Source organism: Dipodomys spectabilis, unplaced genomic scaffold (genome assembly GCF_019054845.1).
Source record: "Dipodomys spectabilis isolate Male_0828 unplaced genomic scaffold, ASM1905484v1 ptg000366l, whole genome shotgun sequence".
Lineage (NCBI taxonomy): Eukaryota > Metazoa > Chordata > Mammalia > Rodentia > Heteromyidae > Dipodomys > Dipodomys spectabilis.
Genome location: NW_024871043.1, coordinates 2,062,944 through 2,080,226, shown reverse-complemented (window position 1 = coordinate 2,080,226; position 17,283 = coordinate 2,062,944). Strand labels below are relative to the sequence as shown.

The 17,283-nt window shown below is 52.1% G+C and overlaps 1 protein-coding gene across 22 annotated transcripts; it reads right to left on the bottom strand.

Annotated features, from left to right (window-relative positions):
* Positions 1 to 2,313: 2,313 nt before the first annotated feature.
* Positions 2,314 to 15,315, bottom strand: Atxn2l (ataxin 2 like). 22 transcript variants are annotated; one of them, XM_042666613.1, is made up of 24 exons: positions 14,739 to 15,315; positions 13,224 to 13,260; positions 12,961 to 13,017; positions 12,803 to 12,874; positions 12,343 to 12,493; positions 11,316 to 11,440; positions 9,875 to 9,966; positions 8,790 to 8,990; positions 8,308 to 8,483; positions 7,937 to 8,047; positions 7,249 to 7,458; positions 7,092 to 7,163; positions 6,389 to 6,459; positions 5,911 to 6,206; positions 5,766 to 5,835; positions 5,172 to 5,318; positions 4,985 to 5,057; positions 4,704 to 4,891; positions 4,313 to 4,442; positions 4,090 to 4,211; positions 3,744 to 3,956; positions 3,386 to 3,629; positions 3,077 to 3,236; positions 2,314 to 2,816 (listed from the first exon to the last, which is right to left on the bottom strand). In XM_042666613.1, the coding sequence occupies exons 1-23, from the start codon at positions 15,023 to 15,025 to the stop codon at positions 3,082 to 3,084; spliced, it is 3,300 nt and encodes a 1,099-aa protein (XP_042522547.1). In that variant the 5' UTR covers positions 15,026 to 15,315; the 3' UTR covers positions 2,314 to 2,816; positions 3,077 to 3,081. The 22 variants fall into 22 exon arrangements, with proteins under 22 accessions (XP_042522547.1, XP_042522545.1, XP_042522556.1 ...); XM_042666612.1 differs by having other exon boundaries at positions 2,750 to 2,839; XM_042666629.1 differs by having other exon boundaries at positions 2,750 to 2,839; positions 3,077 to 3,113; positions 3,440 to 3,629; positions 14,739 to 15,313.
* Between the last annotated feature and the right edge of the window lie 1,968 nt (positions 15,316 to 17,283).

Genomic DNA, 17,283 nt, shown 5'->3' with positions numbered 1-17,283 from the left:
ATGACTGACAAAAGATAAGAAATTTTAAAAAAGTTATAGCAGGGGCTGGGAAGGTGGCTCAGTGGTAGATGCTTGCCTTGAATGCATGAGGCCCTGGGTTCAATTCTTCAGCACCACTTAAGCAGAAAAAGCTGGAAGTGGGGCTGTGGCTCAAGTGGTAGAGCGTTAGTCTTGAGCTGAAGAGCAGAGGGACAGCGCCCAGGCCGAGTTCAGGCCCCACAACCAACAACAGTTACAGCAGCAATATAACTACTCATTTCTCCTCTCCAGTAGTCCCTACTAGTTCATGTCTAGATCCTTGCTCATTTCCTAACTCGGCACCCAAGTACTTGCTCGCACACCTTCAGCCATCGAGTTGTGCTAATGTGGACTTGACAAGTGATTGCCACGTTTCTAAGCACAGGAATAAGGGCAGCTGGGTTCAAGGCAGGGTTGTAGTATAGCGCAGCTGTGGTGCAGGCTGTGTGCCTGAGGCTTCATCCTCAGCATGGGGGGCGGGCGGGAGGGAGAAAGTTCTATTTTTCTCAGCATCTACTGAGATTGAGAAAAAGACTATCAAATATGCAGGGAGTGAAATATTGAGACAGGAACCTAGACAAGCAAGCCGAGTATAAACAAGGGCAACTCAGCAAAGAATTAGTGGGTGGCCCTTGAGACTGCGTCCTGGCATACCCAGAACTGCCCGAGAGCTGTTTTACGAAACAAAACCCCATTCGACTCTCCAGTAGAACCCAGAAAAGGTGCATATGAGAACCTGAAGAAAGTGCCACCCAATGGCAAGGCAGGTTTGGTTTACCTTCCTAAGTGGTCAAGGCAAAAATGAAAAGTTTCATGGGGAAGATTCCTGACTTTAGGTAAAGGCTAAATTTCCCTCCAACTTGAGATCCTGCCCCAAAGTGATGAACTACTCAGCAGCACCTACAGGCACCTTCATCTGCAGCTCCCGCTTGGGAATCTCTCCAGCCCCATCAAGTATTTTTACTACAACCCCGCCCACATAAAGCCCCTTCACTTAATAAACTGACCACATGCCTGCTTCACATCCTGGAAATTCTTCCCCAATTAAGGAACCCTTCTGTCCACCCTCAGACTATGGGTCCAGAAGAAAATACCTTAGCAGCCCCACTTTTCATGTTACTGGATAAGCAAGCCAGGAACATTCCCCTGTCCCTTGAAAACACCGGTGTAGCCAGGTGCCAGTGGCTCACGCCTATAATCCTAGCTACTCAAGAGACTGAGATCTGAAGATCTTGGTTCAAAGCCAGCCTGGGCAGGAAGTCCATGAGACTCTTATCTCCAATAAACCACTAGAAAACTGGATGTGGTGCTGTGGCTCAAGTGGTAGAGTGCTCGCCTTGAGCTGAAGAGAGCAGGGACAGTGCCCAAGCTGAGTTCAAGCCCCACAACTAACAAAAACACCTGTGTAAGCCAGGCGCCAGTGGCTCTCGCTTGTAATTCTAGCTACTCAGGAGGCTGAGATCTGAAGATCACGGTTCAAAGCCAGCCTGGGCAGGAAAGTCTGTGAGCCTCATCGCCAATAAACCACTAGAAAACCAGAAGTGGTGCTGTGGGGCTCAAGCAGTAGAGCGCTTGCCTTGAGCTGAAGAGCGCAGGGACAGCGCCCAAGCCCAGAGTTCAAGCCCCACAACCAACCAAAAAACAAAAAAATCACCTGTGTAGCTACACAAGCGAGGTAATCGTCTCAGAAACCTATGCTTCAATATTGTAGGCCCCTGGATGGGAATGTAGCTTAGTGCCAAGAGTGCTTGCCTAGCACACATGAGGCCCTGGGTTTGATTCTTCAGTACCACACATAGAAAAAGCCCAAAGTGGTGCTGTGGCTCAAATGGTAGAACACTAGTTTTGAACGAAAGCAGCTCAGGGACAGCGACCAGCCGGAGTTCAAGCCCCAGGACTAGCAAAAAAAAAAAAAAAAAAAAAAATTTAGGCCTCCAACTTAGCTCCCACTCCTCCTAACTCTGGTCCCCTTACTCCACACTCCACTGGCAGCTTTACTTTCCCACATTGTCTCCACATCCATGACCTCTAAAGCTACAGTAAAAACTACTTCCAATGTCACAAAGTCAGCAGAGGTGGTCCTAACTCCAGAAGTGCTCTTACATACCTGCCTCCCAGTGAGCCAGCGCTCAGGTCGGAATTTATGTCGCTTTCCTTTTGGTTCCCTCATCCTAGACCTACAAAAAACACTAGTTTTACAGGGAAGAGAAGAACAAGTGAAAAGAAATGTAATCCTAAGATCACAGTTGACAATTACAGCCATATGGTTGTCTACAAACAGCAACTACAGGCAGGTTAAGTTAGTTTAAAATTTTATTTTTTTTATTTTTTTTTAATATTTTTATGTAATAAAAAGTAAAAGTCCTTGTCCAACCATCCTTGTGGGGCATCTGTCTGTCTCTCACGCAGGTCTCAAGTTAATGGGGAAGAAAAGAACAGAGGGGCCCAAGTTTGTAGTTATAAATAATAGAAAATAAAAGATCTTCCGTCTCCAGCGGGGGGAATAGATGAAAAGATGGGAGGGCAAGGTTAGGTGGGAACTGGCAGGGGCAGAGCAGGAACCTCCCCCACCCCTGCGGGACCCTGGCCTTGCCCACTTCAAGGTCTCTCCCATTCAAGGTGCTTGGCAGGAATTCCCCAGCTCCCCTGGGGAAAGGGGAATTTGGGGGGGTGGGGTGGGGGGCTGGGACTGGTCCGAGCTGCTGGGGGAAGAGACATAGATCACTCTTCCCTCCGCTCATGGAGGTCTCAGGTCGCGGCCAGGACAATCTTCAGTTCCCCGGGGGGTGGAAGGGGAGCTGCTGGGAGGGATGAGATTGAACTGGTTGGAGGGGAAAGAGAAGAGAGCAGGAGCATTAGAACCCGAGCAGCTGTCCCTCCATCAATGCGTCCGGGGGGCTGGGGAGGAGTGGGGAGGAGCGGCCTCCTTAAGGTGTCTCATGGGGCTGGTCAGAAGCACAGGTCAATCGCTGTTTCCCAGTAAGCCAGAGCCCTTACTCGTGTGCCCAGCTCAGCCCCCCACACCCCAGTCTGGCCCTGTCTGCTGCGCTGACCTTACCTCGGCTAAGTCAGGAGACAGTCGGGGTCACTGAGAGCTGGGGAGGCAGTGGGGAGGGGGGCTGCTGGATCACAACTGAGCGAGGACGGAGGGAAGCAAAGGACAGAGCCAGGAGCAAGCCCCTGGCGGCGGCGACTGTGGCTTCTGCCCACCCTACATACTTCACAGACAGGTGCAGGTCGGCGGGCGCCCTGTGGGACAGCCCTGCCTCCAAGACCCCTCACTCCCCACCCAGAACCCGTGCATCCTGCCCCACCTGCAGCCCCTCAGCTCTTCCATGCCAAATTCCCCCAGCTAACGAGAACTCACGAATCCTGTCATCGGCTCCTCCTGGAAATCCAGGCGCCTGGCCAGGCTGCTCACCTTGGGGGTGTCCGATGTAGGGATAGGGTGAGGGTGTGGAAGCTGAGAGTGCAGGTACCCCACTCGGGGGTACTGCGCCTTGGGGGGGCCCCCCATGGCCCTGGGTGGGGTGCAGCAGCATCACCTGGGGCGGGTGGGGAGCCCCAGGGTGTGGGGGCGGGGCTGCTGTGACTCCAGTTTGGACATGGGCCTGCAGAGGAGAGAGGACAGCAAGGAGCACTAGGAAGCCTCGTGGGCAGCACTCCTGCAAGGGTATGCAGCCACTTGGACAAAGACCCAGAAGCAGCCGTCCCCTGGCTCTTACCTGGGTAACATGGGCCATGTTGGTGAAGCCGTGGGGCAGCTGCTGGTGGGGATGGATGGCATATACAGCGGCTGGCTGGGGGAAGCTGCTCTGAGGGGACTGGGCAGAAGGTCCCGGTGGCAGAGATGGTGGCGTGCCTGTCAGGGCCCCGGGGTGGTACAGATTCTGCTGTGGCTGTCCACTGCCCAGGTGTGGGGCCTGTCCCGCCTGATGCTGTCAAGACAGAGTAGGTAACATGAGTACCACACACTCTGGCTGACCCTGTCTCCCAGAGAATCACCCTGCTCCACTCTCTTCCAGCCACCCATTTCTGCCCCAACTACTCAAACCCCCTGACAGCAGGCACCTGGACGGGACTGGGGGCCGCATGCTGGGACTGCGGCTGGCTCCCAGTAGGCGTGGTGGCCGGCTGCGGCTGGTGAGCATGGAGCTGCGTGGCATGGTGTGGATAGGACTGGTGAACAGTGGCTGCAGTGGAAAGGAGGGAGACTGAGTGCTGAGCACACCAGAGGTGAGGAACATAGCCTAGGGCAGGGCAGGGCAGGGCAGGGCGGGGCAGGGGTACTCACCATAGAGGGCTTGGGGGGTGGGCTGCTCTGCAGAAGGGTACTGAGGAGTGGAGGATGACACAATGGCCGGGGGGTGGCTACCCGACGTTAGCATACGTTGGTTGCTTTGAAGCATGGGGGCAAACACCGGCTGGCAGGACGAAGAACAAGAGCACTCAGCACTTGCTCAGTGACCATGTGCCCAGCACCACTTGGGGCTCAGCAGTTCCCTCTACTCATCTAAAATTCACATTAACTCTGCCATGCAAATGTCACTTTACATTTAAGATGCAGGATGACAATAATGCTTTGCAACAGACACGAAAACCCCACCAGAGCCAACTGCCCAGCTAGCCACTACCACCCAGAGCTCACTGCCTTCTCTCCTCTTTTCCTCCTGTGCCCCAGTCACCTGTGAGGGGTAGTGGGCCATAGGCTGCATCATTGCAGGCTGGCCGGGGAACTGCTGCGGATTGTAAGGGATGTAGGAAGAGTAAGGTGTGGCAGCCACCAAGGGTGGGCCAGCAGCAGCGGCCGCCTGCATCATGGGAGGGGCTGAGGCTGGCTGGTGTTGGTCCGAGCGCTGAGGGGGGAGAGAGCCTGCACAGGGGAAGCAAATAGAGCAGAGCTCAAGCTCCATCGGCCAGAAGCTATCAGGCTGTCCCACTGGCTGTCCCTCCTGACCCTGCTCACCTTTTGCACCCCGGTACTTGCCCTGCTGCCCAGGCACTGAATTGGATACAGGATACGGATACATCTGAGGTGCCTAGGGACGAGAAGAGACGAGGCTAAATGAAGGGCATGCTCACACACACATCCATAATGGGCCTGAGCCAGTCTCTCAGAAACCAGTCCCCTGGGCCAACCTCATCTCTCCTACCTGCACAGCTGGTCCCATATGGATCTGAGGTATGTAGGAGATGTACTGTGGGCTGTAGAGCCCACTCTGGCCTGCTGTCAGCACCGGGATGGAGGGAGTTGAGTGAGTGCGAGGCCCTGGAGAAGTTGGAGTACTGGTAGATTTGTTCTGTAAGAGACAAGTTAGGACATTTTACTCCCACATGCCCAGCTCAGCCCTGCCTATCTAACAGTGCTGTGTGCCACGTGTGTCCTGCACATTCTTAATTAAGCCTCACATTAGACCCTGAGGAAACAGGAAGAGAGACTGTGCGACTTGTCATGTAGGCATGTCAGCTGGCTTAAGTAAAGCCGTTGCACCAAATGACCTCAATCCAATGTTTCATGGGCCAAATACCAGGAACAGAAACCCACCAATAGCTGCCAGACTCATCAGGACCCCTTAATGACCAGTGCTGGAGATCTTTCTTCCTCATCAATCCAAGCCCCTGCTACCCTCTCTTCCTACACATACACAGTGGCTCCTACGCAGCACCTGGCAAGCCCAGCACAATGGCAGCGAGTGCTTCCCCTCTGCTGCCCTCCCGCCCCACCTCTCCCATGTCTCCTATCTCACCACAGATAATAGAGGCTTTGTGGGGTTAAACTCCTTGGCGTTGGGGTTCAACGTTGATTTCTTTACTTGTCTATAAGAGAAAATGTCATCAGTTTCATGGTCTGCCCTTCACCACCCAGCCCCCACCAGCCCCCACTGCACTCACTCAGCAACAGGGCCCTCATCTTTGTCATCTCCCTTGATAAGGCCCACTGGGGGGCTGCCAGTCTGGCTCGGGCAAGGTGGTGGAGGCTGCTCCGAACCCTCAGCGCCTCCTGCTGATGCTAGAGGTGCTTTGTCTTCTTTATCCGATACGGACTCTGTCTTCGAGGAGACTGGAGACCCCATGGACTCTGAAGTTAATAGACCATCGACCTCCTTCTCCTTCCCTTTGGCCTCCTCCTTTAAGATCCGGGGAGAAAAAGGATCCAGGCTGGTCTCAGGGGAGCTGGGGGGCTGCAGCTGGAAGGAGGAGGACACATACACATCGAGTACTGTCCAGTTGACCCCAGGCCCTGCCTCCTCCAGGTCCTCCTAGTTTGAGCTCTTCTTTTTCTTTTCCACCCACTGGGCACTTTGCCTCTGATGCAGTTCTCACACTACTGCATACTGCCAAGCCCAGCTCTTTTCCATGCCATGCTCACCTTGAACTGGGCCCCAAACTTCCTTAGTTCTTCCAGTTGAAATCGTTTCTGTTCATTTTGAAGGCCAGAGACTAGGAGAAAAAGAAGAAAATACATATATATGTACATACATACATACATACATATATACATACATACATACATACATCACAACCAGGCTCTGGTGGCTCATGCCTGTAATCCTAGTTATTCAGGAAGCAAAGATTCTGAGTATCACAGTTCAAAACCAGTCTGAGCAAGAGTCTGTGAGACTCTTTTTTTTTTTTTTTTTGTCGGTCGTGGGGCTTGAACTCTGAGCCTGGGCACTGTCCCTCAGCTCTTCAGCTCAAGGCGAGTGCTCTACCCCTTGAGCTACAGCGCCACTTCCGTCTGTGAGACTCTTATCTCCAATTAGCCACCAAAAAACCACAAGTGGAGTTGTGGCTCAAAGTGGTAGAGCACGAGCCTTTAGCAGAAAAGCTCAGGGACAGTGAGTTCAAGCCTCATGAACAACAACAACAAAAAATAGAACATGCATTCTTTTCACAGGACTAGTAACCCAGAGAACAAGAAACCAAGGAAAAACACAAGAGCTCTTGAGAACTCCAACAGGAATTAGGGTCAAAGGGCTGATAGAAACTGTTTCCAATTGCCAACGAACTTTAACTGAAATGCTCTCCCAAACAAAAAAGCATTAGGCGCCAGAGGAATAAACCATTCTCACCTTTCCCAGCTATCCGGGCCAGGTCCTGGGGCTCCAGGGTCCTGCCAGGCTCCTTGGGTGGGAGTTCTTTTACTGAGGAGAGAGACATGCTTAAAGGTTCTCCTGTTCAGAACCAAATTGAAAAATGTCCACAGCCCTCAACCGTCTTGGCTCTTACCATCTGTGGGGGCCAGTGAGATCTTCGGAGAAGCTGGGGTGATAGAGCCTGCTCCAGGATCCACAACTGACGTGACAGGGATGGAGGCTGCAGAAGTTGCTACTGCCGAGCCAATGGGAGGCTCAGGACAAGGAGCTGAGCTTGGGGCAGGGACAGCAGACTTGGGAGAGCGTGGGGGGTACATCCGTCCCACTGGAAGAAAAGGGAGAGCTGTTCGATGGTTACCGCTGGTCAATAAGCAGAGAATGCAGGGTACTTTCTAAAAGCTAACAAATCTCTTATACTAGGAGCCCAAACTCAAAGTCTACAAGGCCAAGACAGATAACATAAGGGGCAAATGGCCTCAATGTGCACCAGAAAGACCAAAAGGCTGCTATCATGCAGGATCAGTGCCGGCAGAACTTTCTACACTTCAAAAAAATTGGACATTTCTATGACTTCTCCTGTACTAATAAGCTGAAAACAAATTAAAATCTAAACAAAATACATCTGCCAGCCAGATACAATCTGCTAGGTTGGAATTTCTATACTCTAGGGAAACGGAGAAAACTCTTTTCCCAATAGAACAAATTCAACTTCTCCCCACTCCGGCATCTATCTTCAACCTGTTGCTCCTTCCACCATTCCACCTTATTTAATTGTCTCTATAAATTTCCACCCACTTCACCCAGCATGATGAAGCTTTTACCTGCAGCAGGGGGTGGAACAGAAGCTTCTCCGGAAGGCCTACTGTTAGGTGAAGACAGAGTCTTAGCACCTCTCAGAGGCCGCTGTGCCTTGGGAGACATGCGGGAGGGACCTTAAAAAAAAAAGGCAGGAAGTGGTGCTGTGGCTCAAGTGGTAGATAGAACACTAACCTTGAGCTGAAGAGCTGAGGGACAGTGCTCAGGCTGAGTTCAAGCCCCACAACCAACCAAAAAAAAAAGGCGAAGGGAAAAAGAGCACCCGTGGTTATATCACCACTGATGCATTCAATCTCCTCCCAACCCGCCTACTTACTATACTTCCCACATTCTTGTTATCCTCCTTTTTTTATGCCAAGTGTGGTTCAGAACTCACCTCCATTGATACCACGAGTCTCAGACCCTGGGCCGGGGCTGCTGTTGTCTAGGTGATGAGGACCACGAGGTGGCAGTGAACTAAGGCCAGGCCGACCGCCTCGAGAACTGCTACACCGAACTCCTCCCCGGGGACCTTCCCGAACTCGTTGAGGCAAAGGGATATATTTCCCCTCCCTGAAGAAAGGTTCAAGTAAGGACAAAAGTGGCTATAAAATGCACATTTTTGGCAACACAACACACACACTCCTCACTCTGGCTACTTTCACTATCCCACCTGAAGTTCTGTCCCACTTCAATGTACTGTGGTTTCAAGCTACATTGCATCAACCCTGACACAATCACACTGGCAGTGCTCAAACCCTAAGTTCAAGCCCCAGGATTTGGGGGGGGGGAGGGGGTGGAGAGAAAGCTCAACAGGCTAGCCAAGTCCTTGGACCCCACTGTGAGAACCAAACAGCTCCAGATGCCCAAATGCATTACCTGGATGCCAGGCTGGGGCTCTCCCGCCCTGACCCCTGCCGCTGGACTGCACTATGCTTTTCTTCCTCTGTGCGCCCATCCTCATTTTCCATGGCGATCCGTAGGCGATACTGGGGACTCGACTCAATTTCTCGAGCCAGTTGGGCTGCACGCAGCTCCCGCTGACGGAACTCTTCTGAGTTGTCTTTTTCTAAGGGCACCCTGAAAGAACATCCATTATCGGCATTTGTAACAAGCCCACAGATACAGATATGCCAGTGTTTAATTTCTTCAACCATTACTTTTTCTTTTCCAGTGCTAGGAATCAAACTCAGAGCTTCACAAGTGTTAGGCAAGTACTCTGCCCCAGCACAGTTAGCATATTCATATATTCATTCACACAGTGCTCCTGGGTGTGAACGCAGGGTCTTGTGCTTGCCAAGGAGGCACTCTAACTTGAGCCACACCCCCAGCCCAGCCAACATATACTTAACATCTACTAGGTCCCAGGGTAAAGTACCAAGATATATCTGAATGTAAAGTTCACAATGCATAAATATGAGGGAAAAACTACAGGTAAACAGAAAACAAGTCACTATCCACAGTGTGGCCTAGTCAGAAAATCTTGTTTTTATTTATATCCTTTAAAAATGATCTTTTAAGTAGTTGTATAAAGGGGGTGTTAATTCAACATTAGTTTATAAGCATAAAGTGCCTTGATCAATGTCTTTGAGGGAGCAAGTCACAAAGCAGATCAGGAGTGAGGCGAAGAGTTCCTTGTATACCCATAAAAGCATGCAGAAAAACTATATACTAGGGCTGGGAATGTGGCTTAGTGGTAAAGTGCTTGCCTGCGTAGCATAGATGAAGCCCTGGGTTTGATTCCTCAGTACCACAGAAAAAGCCAGAAGTGGTGATGTGGCTCAAGTGGTAGAGTGCTAGAGTGTTAGTCTTGAGCAAAAGAAGCTCAGGGACAATGTCCAAGCCCTGAGTTCAAGCCCAAGACTGGACAAAAAAAAAAAAAATTACATTCTACCTAGCAATTTATCCTCTCTGTTGGTGAGCACACCCTCCAATGCCCCACTGAGGAATGCCAAGACACTTACGTGTAAGAGGAGAGACTGCTGTCATAGGTGGTCTTCACGCCATAGTTCTCCTCATTGAATTTGAACATTTCATTGGGGTCCCATCCATTGGACTAAGGAGGGGAAAATGGGGAACGTTTGAAATCCGAAGGGAAAGGAATATTTGACAAGCCATTTTCTTCCATCACATTGAAAACTTTAAGTGTGAACCAAACCCCGAGCAATATCAAGTTGAACTGCCAATGAGTAGCACAAACTTGAAGTTTGAAGGCCTAGGACCTAACAAACCCATTTCTAGGTGTAAGGCCTAAGCAACTTTATGTGGTTCTAAAATAGCAATACTTATTAAATTTTACTTATTTACCTGTTTGGTTTTTAACTTAGGGTTTTGCTGTTATACAACTTAGGCCAGGCTGGAACTCTACATAACCTAAGCTGCCCTCCTGCCTTTGCTTTCTAGGTACTGCAATTAGAAGGGTACCACCAAGCCAGATGCTAGTGGCTCACACCTATAATCCTAGCTACTCACAAGATTGAGACCTAAGGATTACAGCTTCCATGAGTCTGTGGGACTCTTATTTTCTATAAACTACTCAGAAAAAGATGGAAGTAGCACTGTAGCTCAAGTGGTAGAACACTAGCCTTGAGCACAAAGAAGCTCAGGGACAAAGCTCAGGACAGAGTTCAAGTCCCAGGACCAGCAAAAAACAAAAACAACAAAAACCCCACAAATGTGCACCACTATACCTGGCTTGTGAGACATCTATAAATACCAAAATAATGGTAACAAAACACAGCAAAAAGGCAAAGAACAAGCCGGGTGCCAGTGGCTCACGCCTATAATCCTAGCTACTCAGGAGGCTGAGATCTGAGGATCACGGTTCAAAGCCAGCTTGAGCAGGAAAACCCGTGAAACTCTTATCTCCAATAAACCACTCAGAAAAACAGGAGTGGCGCTGTGGCTCAAGTGGTAGAGCCTTGAGCTGAGCAGCTGAGGGACAGTGCTCGGGCCCAGAGTTCAAGCCCCATGAACGACAAAAAAAAAAAAAAAAGAAAAAGGCAAAGAATAAATACAAGTTGGTGTATATTCATAATTAAAATAAACTAGTTCCATGTATAACACGAAAAGCTCAACAAGGCAAGGAAAGCAAAATTTTCTGCAAACGAATACCAAAAAATGTCAAAAGTAGTTGTCTTTAAGAAAAGAAATGGGCACTTTTTAAACCTGTAGTACTGATTTAAATTTTAAAAAAGCCACAAAGCAAATATCAACTCCCCATTAGTACACTGATAAGCTTTGTTTTAATATTTCCTAAACTTTTGTATTTGAGTACTATAAACAGGCAACAGTATTTCCCCTCCTCCTCTTTTCTAACCATCATCACCTGGTACAAAGAAGGAATCTCACTGCCAACAACCCCCATACTCTGGCTACCCCGTTGCTCAGGAAGGGAGACTATACCATGTCAGACTCGAGATCATAGTCATCGCTGTTGCTGTCACCACCCTCCCAGCGCTGAAGCACCTTCTCTTTGTGCTCGCCGTTTACCTTTGAGTTCATAGCAATGGCTGAATCAGTGAACTTGTCTGTGGAGCAGAGTAGATAATCAGAAGTCAGGTGGTACCTGACAGCTTTCTTGCCTCTCAGTCTCACTCCAACAACACTACTCCCATAAGTAGTTAAGAAACGAAAACAGGGGGCTGGCAAAGTGGCTCAGTGGTAGAGCACTTGCCTTGCATGCATGAGGCCCTGGGTTCGATTCCTCAGCACCACATAAGCAAAAAGAAAAAAGCAGGAAGTGGCACTGTGGCTCAAGTAGTAGAGTGCTCGCCTTGAGCTGAAGAGCTCAGGGACAGTGCCTAGGCCCAGAGTTCAAGCCTAACAACTGACCCCCCCCCCCCCAAAAAAAAAAAAAACAAAAAAAACAAAGACAAACAAAAAAATCCAGGGCCGGGCAGCAGTGGCTCATGCCTGTAATCCTAGCTACTTAGGAAGCTGAGATTTGAGGATCACAGTTCAAAGCCAGTCAGGGCAGGAAAGAGACTCTTATCTCTAATAAGCCACCAGAAAACTGGAAGTGGTGCCATGGCTCATGTGGTCGAGTGAGCACCTTGAGCTGAAGAGCTGAGGGACAGCTCCCAGGCCCACAGTTCAAGCACCACGACGATCAAAAAAACAAAACAAAAAAAAACTACCAGATTCAGCCAGGTACTGGTGGCTCTCGCCTGTAATCCTAGCTACTCAGGAGGTTGAGATCTGAGGATTGCAGTTCAAAGCCTGATCTGAAAGGAAAGTCCATGAGACTCTAACTTCAATTAACCACAAGACAACCTGAAGTGGTGCTGTGGCTCAAGCGGTAGACCGCTTGCCTTGAGCTGAAGAGCGCAGGGACAGCACCCAACCCAGAGTTCTAGCCCCACGGCCAAAAAAAAAAAAAGACTTCCCTCTACCCACAGAGTTGATCTGTCACCACAGCCTAGCACAATACCTTTAGTAGCATAATTGAAGTCAACATTTCGGAAGTGGACAAGCATGACATCACTTGGCTTAAACACCATGGTGTCTACAATGTCCTCACGACGAGGGCCACCCGCTGGCTCAGATGCTTTCCGGTGCACAGCATCTACTGCCAGCTCAAACTACAAAAGCAACATTGCCCAACAAACATAGGTCAGTATTAAGAAATATAAATGCAAAACTATGATTATTTCCCTTTTACCCTTTTACTCTTTCCCAATACTACATTCTCACATGCCCTGTATGCTCCACTAAACTACAGGGTTTAGAAAAAAAGAAAAAAAAAATCTCAAACTTAAAATTTTAACTAAAAAACTTAAGGTCTACAAGAATGGTCAAAGTATTGTCTGATAGTTTTTCTTTAATACATCTTCAGTTTCACTCTCTTCTTCCATGCAATTCCAAAAATACGCCAACTTGAGTAAACTGACCTTTGAGCTCAGAGTCTTGAAAATGCCTTCATAGGTAGTGCCATTCTTCACCTTTACATCACAAGTGGAGCCCTAGGAGGGTGGGAAGGGTGAGAAGACTCCAAAAATCTCATGGATCTCATTCCTCAATCACCCTAGGGATTAAAGTCCTTACTTACCACCACAGCTGTCAGGAAATGCAGCATCCTGGAATTATTATAGACACCTTCAAACACCTGTCGGTAACATCAGATGGAGAGGAAATAAAGAAGCAGCCAGCAAACGCCAACTTTCTAAACGACCACTCACAGCTCCCTTGTCAGGCTGAACCACAATTCTTGCTAGCCCATTTGTCTATCACTGCATCTAGCATGCCTTATATATCCATATGAATATTATTTAGTTCTTCGTATTTTATACAAGCAGAAAAAAAGGCACTCACGGGTGACTGTGGGGGTCCCTTTCCTGTGCTCTGTCCCCTGTAAGGAAAAAAAAAAAAAGGGTCATTAATGGTAAATCCCAAAAGCACCTATCATGAAGTTGTTTAGTCAATAAGGTTTCCAATCTCTCATGTAAATGAAGGAGTGGGCATTAAATGATAAAACATTTCCTACAAATGACAGTTAAAAAAAAACAAAACCCTAAACCAACAAATGGCTGTCAATTGCTCTAAAAGCCAATACAACAGCCTGCTCACTTTCTTCAACAGGCCAGGGTTGACTGTTTCTACGGACCGATGCCACAGTATTCTACGGACCGATGCCACAGTATTCTAAGAAGCAGTAACCCGCTCCGGACCGGGAAGGTGAAAAGCTCAGAGGTGCAGATGCACAGCTACTTAGCTCAGGCACATTACCTCCTAAAAGGAACAAACCATTTTCGGCAACCTTGGGTCCTCAACCCTGAGAGGAGGGGTATTTCCCTCCACACTCCACCCTTTCACCGTCATTATTCATTCGGCCTGTTACCCACACTGCAGGGGTCACCGATCGCCAGGTAACACTGCTCCTCGATGGCTGATGTAACCGGCGGTTGAGGAGGGCGGCGAGGGGGCCGTTGGCGGGGCCGGGGGACAGCGCAGCCGCAAAAGCCATCCACCGGGAGGCCTCGCCCGGTCTGCGCCTGCGCACTAAAGCCCACGGGGGCCTCTTCAACCCCCCCCCCCCCATCCCGCGAAAACGACCCACTGCGCCTGCGTGTGCACCGCCGCTCGCAATCGCATTGGCACACCACCCCACGGAACGGTGCGCTCCTCGCCCGCCAACACCGGACGCACCTTTCCATGCACACTACCGGCCCCAGCCCTACGCGCGACCGGGACACGGATATGCCCGGGTCACAAGACGGAGCATCCGCGCGCACGTAGGCCAAGGGCGCGCGCGCGCGCCGGAGGTTCCCAGCCCGCAGTCCTCCCCGCCGTCCCTCCTTCCGCGCCCCCGCCCACTCGGCTCCCCTCTTACTGGCCAGACCGGGAAGGGGGAGGGAGCAACCCGCTCCAAGTCCCTCCCTCCCCATTGGCCAAACTGTGGGCCGCGCGCCCCCCTCCATTGGCCAGAGCCGGGGACCCCTTCCCGGAGCTGACACCTCATTGGCTGCAGCCAGGGACCGCGAGACCCCTCCGTGGTAATGGAGCCGGGGACCCCGATCACCTCCTCGCCCCCCCAACGCCCCGTGCCCGCGATGCTGGCAGGACGCGCCCCGCCTCCCCACGGGGCCGCGGCCCGGGCGAGGCCCCCGGGAACCGAGCGCGGCTCCGGGATCCCGGATGCGACCCACCACCCTTTCTCTCCAACCTGTTGGGACGCCCAGGGGAGCCTCCCCTCGGCTTCCCGGGGTTCCTCACGCCCGGCGCCCGCTGCCGAGGGCCGGGCCGGGCTGGGGGCGCGCCCCACCGGAACCGCGCCGCCGCCTCCTGCCGGCAGCCCGGCTCCCCCACCCGGAAGCCCGCCCTCCTCACCTGGCGCTGCCGATGGCGGCGGCCCCCGGCCTCTCCTGATGCGGCGGCGGCGGCGGCGGCGCTAAGATGCCTTCGGCTCCCCGGCGCAGCCCGCTCCCAGCCGCGGGCCCCAGGCAGGGGGAGGCGGTGACGGGAGGCCCCGGCGGAGCCGCCGTGACGGCCAGCGGCCCCGGGAGGCCGCCGTTGGGAGGGCTGGTGCCGCCGGGAGGCCGGCGGGCTACGGCCTGTTGCGTGGGGGGCGGCTGCTGGGGTTGGGAGGTCTGTTGTGGCGGCTGAGGCTTCAACATGATGGCAGCGTCCGGAAAGGGAATGAAGAGGGAAGGGAGGGAGAGAGGGGGCCGGGGTTGGAGCCCCGCCGGGGAGCGCGGGAAGCGGAGGGGATCGGGAAGCCGGGGACCCGCCGTTGGCGGGCGGGCCGGGGGGGGGGGGGGGAGCCCCGCGGAGCCGGGGATAGGTAGAGAAGACCGCGGCGCGAGGGAGCGCCGCGAGGCGGAAGGGGAGGGGGTCTCACGGGCCGGAGGAAAGCGAGAGGGTGCGCGTCGGGCCTGGCGCGCGTGCGCGTCGCCGGGAGGCGGGCGGGGGAGGAGCGGGCGGGCGCTCCGCAAGGGGAGGGGCGCGAGGCGGGAGCGCGGCGTGAGGCGACCGGGCGGTTGGCTCCGGTGGGAGTGGGGGGGAGGGAGAGGAGGAAGTCGGTGAACCTCGCGCCCCGCCCCCCGGCCCTTCAGGTAGGTAAGGAGTAGCGCGGGCGCGCTCAACGCGCGCCAAGTTTAGAGTCTCTAGGTCTCAGGCAGCCTTAGACGCGGGCGGCGGCCGTCGCTTCACAATGAGCGTGTATGAAACGCGAGGGGAGGAGCCCAAGGCGGCCGAGAGGAAGATCCGGTGGCCACGCCCACGCCGCCGGCGTCACGTCAGGATTCTTCCGCTGTGGTGTGAGGCGTACGTCATAGCGTAAAGCTCTTCCGCCAAGAAAAAGACCTCCCCCCCCCCCCCCCCCCCACACACACACCGGTAGCTGTTCACGCAGCCAGGTAGCAGGCCTCCGGAGGAGCTCGTCCCTTCACTGTCTGCTGCACGTAAAAGATTAGTGAGTGATCAGTTTGAACGTGCTCATCCTGCCACACAGATGTGTGTGCCCATTTCTGAATTAAGTTCCCGTGGCCCTTAAACCTAAATTGTGGCTTGACCACGCGCGACAGTGAGCCCTCAACAAGGTAGCATTGCCAGGCGCCGGTGGCTCACGTCTGTAACCCTCGCCACTCAGGGAGCTGAGATCTGAGGATGGCCGTTCTGCCAACCCCGGGCAGAAAAGTCAAGGAGACTCTTCTTACCTCCAAAATACTACTCCGAAAAAGCCGGTAGAGCTAGAGCACTAGCCTTGAGCACAAAGGCTCAGGAACAGCACCCAGGCCGTCAGTTCAAGCTCCAGCCCAGGCCAAAAAAAAAAAAAAGGCAGTAAGTTAGATGCCAGTGGCTGATGCTTGCAATCCTAGCTACTCAGGAGACTCAGATCTGAGGATCACGATTTGAAGCCAGCCTTGGGAGGAAAGTCCATGAGGCTCTTATCTCCAATTAACCACCAAGAAAGCCAGAAGTAGAACTGTGGCTCCCATGGCATAGCAACAGCTTTGAACAACAACAACAAAAAAAGGTGGGAGGTGGGGGTGTACTGGGAATGTGGCTTAGTGGTAATGTGGCTTAGTGGTAGAGTGCTTGCCTAACATTCATGAAGCCTAGGTTCCATTCCTCAGTACCTCATAAACAGAAAAAGCTGTGAGTGTTGCTGTGGCTCAAGTGGTAGAGTGCTAGTCTTGAGCAAAAGACGCTCAGGGACAGTGCCTAGGCCCAGAGTTCAAGCCCCAGGACTGTCCATTATAGGTGACTCACACATATAATCCAAGCTATTCAAGCCAGCTTAGATCTTAAGGCTGGGGCTCAAAGCCAACCCTAGCAGGGAAGTCTTTGGAACTCTAGTCTCTACTTAACCACCAGAAAACTGGAAGGAGAGCTGTGGTTCAAAGTGGTAGAGGGCTAGCCTTGAGGAAAAGTGCTCACAGACAGCACTCAGGCACTGAGTTCAAGCCCCAAGGCTGACCAAAAAAAAAAATCTAAGGGAGAGGGCCCAGGCCCTGGGTTTCTAGCCCCAGTACAGGCAAATGCTCATACCAGTGCACACACACGCACACTCACACACACACACACACACACACGGCTGAGTAGCTTAAGTGGCAGAGTGCTTGACTAGCATATGTAAGGCCCTAGGTCCAATTACCAGTACCCCTCCCCACTCTACCACCCCCCCCCTGAAAAAAACCCCACAGTTTTACAATGAAGGAAATAATTTAAAGCAGATGGAATCTTAGCTGCTCAGGTGGCTGAGATCTGGAAGACAGATTAAAAGCCAGCCTGTGCAATAAATTGAAGCTGCAGTGGACTCCTTTTCCCACAACAGACCTTGTTCTTCCTTCACACCGCCTGCCCAGCTGTCCTTAAAATTCCCTTTTGGTTCTCTACTTTTCCATTCTTCAAGCTCAAGTGTCAGTTCTTC

What these genes read in the sequence shown, in the direction of transcription:
- Atxn2l (XM_042666611.1), bottom strand. Translation starts at nt 15,025, where the DNA reads ATGTTGAAGCCTCAGCCGCCACAACAGACCTCCCAACCCCAGCAGCCG. An exon ending in ATGATCTCGAGTCTGACATG is followed by an intron (nt 9,967 to 11,315) that starts GTATAGTCTCCC and finishes TCCCCTCCTTAG; the next exon opens with TCCAATGGATGGGACCCCAA. An exon ending in CACCCCCCAAGCCCTCTATG is followed by an intron (nt 4,212 to 4,312) that starts GTGAGTACCCCT and finishes TTTCCACTGCAG; the next exon opens with CCACTGTTCACCAGTCCTAT.